General features: G+C 51.4%; 1 protein-coding gene across 3 annotated transcripts in view; it reads left to right on the top strand.

Moving 5' to 3' along the window:
- Nucleotides 1-69: 69 nt before the first annotated feature.
- Nucleotides 70-4,874, top strand: part of CEP104 (centrosomal protein 104) — a 33,915-nt gene continuing 29,110 nt past the window's right edge. For 2 of the 3 annotated variants that reach the window (XM_048221720.2, XM_044391408.3), the window contains exons 1-2: nucleotides 563-3,221; nucleotides 4,093-4,218. In XM_048221720.2, the coding sequence (XP_048077677.1) occupies nucleotides 3,217-3,221; nucleotides 4,093-4,218 (131 nt within the window). In that variant the 5' untranslated portion in view covers nucleotides 563-3,216. Of the gene's footprint in view, nucleotides 322-562; nucleotides 3,222-4,092; nucleotides 4,219-4,874 lie in introns of those variants that run through there. The other variant, XM_057305124.1, reaches the window with a different exon arrangement.

The following is a 4,874-nucleotide window of genomic DNA, read 5'->3' as shown; positions in this document are numbered from 1 at the left end:
TTCTGCGCAGGCGCCGCCCCCCAGAGACTCCATTACCCAGAAGGCCCGGGGAAGAGGAGGCGCGGCCCCGCCTTGTACGCAGGCGCGGCCCGGTCCGGCCGGCCTGGTTGTCATGAGAGCGACGGCCGCGGCCCTGGCGCTGGGCGCAGGAGGCCGGGGCTGCTCCTTGGCGGCCGCCGCCGCTTTGGCTCTGGGGTGCGGACGGGCGGTGGGCGGCGGAGGAGGCGCCGCCTGAGCTCCGGAAGGCGCTGCCGAGGGGCGGCGGAGAGACCTGAGGACCGTGCAGGCGCCGAGGTCCGGACGGGCCTTCGGTCCTGACAGGTACCCCGAGCCCCGACAACGCGCGGACCCGGGATGCGGGGCCTGGCGGCTGTGGGTGCGGCCCGGGGAGTCGGAGGGCCGGGAGGTCGGGGTGCGGGGCCTGGCGGGTGTGGGCGCGGCCGGGGCAATCGGGGGCCGGGGGCTGGGCCCAGGGTGCGGGGCCTACTGGGGTGGGCGCGGTCGGGGGGCCGCGGACCCGGCCGGGGGCGGGGAGCTAGTACGAAGGGTGCCCCTGCCGCGTTGGGCGCCGCCCGCCACTGCCCAAGGTCCGGTCTGCGGTGGCCTCCAGCCGGCGCCGGATTTACCGTCAGGTACTGTCCGCACGTCCGGACCTCCCTGTTCTGGGCGCACAGATGACCCAGAACCCTGCCTGACCCGAGTGAAGAATGTGGTTACGCCCCTGTGCAGGTTCAGTGCCTCTCTTCACCCCCACTCTCCCCCATCTTTCTTTGGTTCCTATTCAATTTCAGATAGGCTCTGCGGCACTTTCAGTCTTTAAGATTACTTGACCAAAAATTATTTACTCGTGTAACATTTAGGTGTCAATAAAAAGAAAAATGGAAACAAGGTTTGTTTCTTAGTCTTGTAGCAAAATGTTGGGAAGTTGCTGGATTGTTTCTGTTTAATTCATAGATGTCAGCAATCCTGACACATAACTGGAAAGGTACATGTTGATAGACTTGGTGAAGGAACCCCGAGCTACCTTGGTCCATGCAGGTACTATCAGGCGTAGCAAGGAAGCCGTGGACAGCAGTTGCTGCTTGGGGTCCTGCATGCTAATAGCTGAGTATTCAACAGAGCTTTGATTTTTCCCAAAACGTTAGTGGTGATTTTTATAGTCTAATGGCAGTGTCCTTTAGTGACATCTCAAGTATCATGTAACACTCCTGAAGGTTTCCACAAAGGGGACCCAAGGGTACAAGGTGGAAGGGCTTTGGAAGAGGGTGGCCAAAAAGGAATCCTTTTCAATTACTTAAAGTGAGTTAATAATGTTGTCTTTACAGTGCCCAGGCATGTCTCCTACCTGGTTACTAAATGCCAGTACTTTGTTTTGAATTTTTGAGGCAATATCGTATAGTGGACACAACCTCTATTTGGACTTCAAAGGTCCTATTTTAAGTCTTAGAACCTTAGCAGAGGGTTTTGGTCAAGATCAGAGACTCTGGAACCCAACCAGCTAAAAATACTCTGCCTACGTGGCTTACTAGCTGTGTAAACTTGATCATGGGCCTCTCTGTACCTCAGTTTCCATATCTCTAAAGTTGTGTGACAACAAACCTATGTCAGGGTTGTTATGAAGGTATGTGTCTAGGGCTGAGGACAGTCCTTGGCACACAGTAAGTGCTTTAAAGGTAGCGTCCATCTGCAAGCAAGAGTGCTATGTAAAGGAATATACGTCTTCTACAAGTGGGGCAATGTGAATGGTATTTCGGATTTTAGAATTTCAAGGTACATAATCACATTTCGTTGAAAATACTTAGTAGATGCCTACTAATTTCAAGGTGGAATAGAAAGTAACGGGCCCTGCTCTTAAGGATGATGGAAGGTTTTGAGAAATTCAGAACAGAGAGATAGAACTGAGCTTTAGTTAAGTTTGGCTGGACTTCAGAATTCGAACAGCAGGTCGGATCAGGACACAGTTGACCCTTCAGCCCTGGACAGGGAGCACATCAAGAGCTCTGAGTTAGGATACAGGTACTGATGACCCCAGTTGTGCTTGAGGAGGAACACAGGACAATTGGGGGCAGTGTTCCAAGTGGGGAGTCTGTGGTCACCCACTAGAAAAGACAGTGGGATGGAGAAGAGTGCATTCAATCGTAGTCAGTCATCTGAAAGGCAGGACCAACAAGACTTGGCACGTGATGGATGGAAGTGGGGAGGAGAAAGTGCAGGGTAAGTGGAGGCTGAAAGCCCCAGCTCGTGGAAGGAGCTGCAGTGTGGACGACAAAGCCCGTTCCTGGTGGGAGCGCAGGTGGGGCTCTGCAGCACGCCTGCATACAGTCACGCTCATTCAGTGTTGGCGCTTGCTTTCCTTTATTTTCTGAGTGAGTTTCCTTCAGTGCTCCTCTGCTATACTGTGACGTCCTTCAGCAAGCTTGTGTCAAAAATTATGATCTTTAATAATGGTTTATTATTCTGTTAGTAATGCTTTTGTTCATATATTCGAAGAAGAATGGCGAGTACCAGCCGATGATTAATTTATTGATGTGGGTCATTTGAGGTTTCGAGTGAAAGTACAAGACCTAGATCATGTCAAGCACATTAAAATAAGCAAAATCATGCAGGATATATGTATATGTTGCCTCCTACTCAGGATCTCAATTGACAGTATGTCCTACCCCAGAGAACTTTCTGGAGAATTCTTTATTTTCTATCTTAGTGAGGACTCTTCTTGTTGCAGATACTTAAAGCTAATTCAGATTGGCTTACTGGAAGGGAATTTGACTGGCTCAGGAACTGGAAAATAACCAGAAGTTTATGGGTAGTTTGGGCCTTAAATGTGGCTGAACCTCTGGGTTCCCGAGGCAGCTGTTTCCCCGTGTCAGCCTGCTCTCCGGCAGGACCTCCCCACTGGTGGCCACCAGTAGCCCCCGGAAATGTTCCCCAGCTACAGCCCCAGCAAGAGGAAGGCTTCTCTTTCCCTGTAGCCCCAGCAGAGTCCGGGGATAGAGCCACATTGGTCCCATTTGGGCCCTCTCATGCTCCCACCCCTGAATAGCTGCTGAGGAGGGACGTGGAGCCCACAGACTGACTGAGCCCGGGAGCGGTGCGGGCAGAAACTGCCGCTGAGCTGCTGTTTTCAAACCAGGACAGGATGGGTGCTGAGCAAGCAAAACCAGACGTCACGACATCCATCCTCGAGATGATATTCAGCCGTGGACTGTTCACTCAACAATGACGTAAAAAGTTCATCCAACCACTATTTAAATATCTGACGCAGGCCCAGGCGCACATCTGCCCCTGGCGTGTATCCCCCTGGAGTCTTGCCCTCCCTGCTCGGGCCGTGCCTTTGCATTCAGCGGTCACCATGCTGTTGATTAAACTGCCCCTTTCCCCCTTATTTTTTTATAACTTCTTAGCGTACCTGTTGTAGTAGTTTCTTAAGTAATATAAAAAAATTTGGTGTTTGTATCTTAACAAAACTCTTTGGTCTTGCCATATCAAAGTGCCCAAAGTGGGTGACTTAGAACAACAAAAATGTACTCGGGAGGCTAGAAACCCACAATCAGGGTGTCAGCAGGGCTGTGCTCTTTGTGAAGACTCCACGGGAGGGTCCTTCCTGGCTCTTCCACCGTCTGGTGCTGACAGAAATGCTTGGCATTCCTGGGCTTGGCTTCTTGTCTGTGTGCATGTCTGTGTCTCTCAGATGGACACCAGTGCTTTTGTATCAGGGCCCACCTACTCCAGCACGACCTCGTCTTCACCCCATTACACTGCAAAGACCCTATTTCCAATAAAGCTCATATTCACAGGTACTGGGAGTTAGGACTTCATCCTCTTTTGGGGAGGACACCATTCAACCCACAACACTGGTCAAATTTTTAGGACATGTATTTGGAAAAAGTCAAGATAAATGGTACCTGAAGTAGAGTTAGAGGCTCCTAGGAGAAACACTTAACAGAAAAACTGGATTCGTTGAAAGTGATGGGAAAATTCTGATATGTTGTGAATTATTTTGTCTATGAGCAGGGCATGAGCTAACAGGTTCAATGCTGTAAAGCGTCACCAAGTTCCTTTATCTTAAGGAAGTCTCTCCTGCCCTATCAACAGCCCAGCACCCAGGATGCCCCACAAGATTGGCTTCGTCGTCGTCAGCTCCTCTGGACATGAAGATGGCTTCAGCGCCCGGGAACTAATGATCCACGCACCAACCGTCAGCGGGTGGAGGTCACCGAGGTGGGCCGGGCGGCGGCCGTGGGCTGGGGCGGCGGGCTGCCTTCTTTCCGTGCTTCTGCTTGTATTACGACTCAGGCCTCAGAACCACACGCTGTGTTTGCAGTGATGGGATGGGTTATTTCCTGCTTTTAGTGTTTTTAAAGACAATTTGTTGGATCTTATTCCCTGATAACATTAACTGATGTTCACTTAAGAAATGTGCTACGGAGGAGAGGGAGAAGGGACCACGCAGGGTTGTTAGCCGTCCTCCCTAGCCTCATTCCCATCCGTGTTCTGTGCCGAGCTCCTTAGTTTCACAACTGTGCTTCTGTGGGTGAGATTTTGTGAACCCCAAACTTTAACCAGGAACGTCTCTTTCAAATGTTTGTCTACGATATATGTGCACCTTTAAAAATGTCCATTACTTGAGAAACAGTACTAGTTAGTATTTTTCTGAAACTAAGCCTTTTCCTGAGAGGCGTTCAGTCTTCACCAAAGGTGGAGTCATAGGTGTTCAGGAGCCCAAGCGCCTGATCAGGCTTCCTGCCCGTGAGGCCAGCTCCCCATCCCGGTCCGCCCCCTCCCAGTGTCCCTGCCTCTCACGCTCCCCACCGCCCTGTCACCTCTTAGTGTCCCTGAAGGGCTTTGATGCGTGCTTGAGCTCGATAAACTACGTT

Source organism: Ursus arctos, unplaced genomic scaffold (genome assembly GCF_023065955.2).
Source record: "Ursus arctos isolate Adak ecotype North America unplaced genomic scaffold, UrsArc2.0 scaffold_32, whole genome shotgun sequence".
NCBI classification, from domain to species: Eukaryota; Metazoa; Chordata; class Mammalia; order Carnivora; family Ursidae; genus Ursus; species Ursus arctos.
This window is presented reverse-complemented; position numbering and strand designations above follow the sequence as displayed.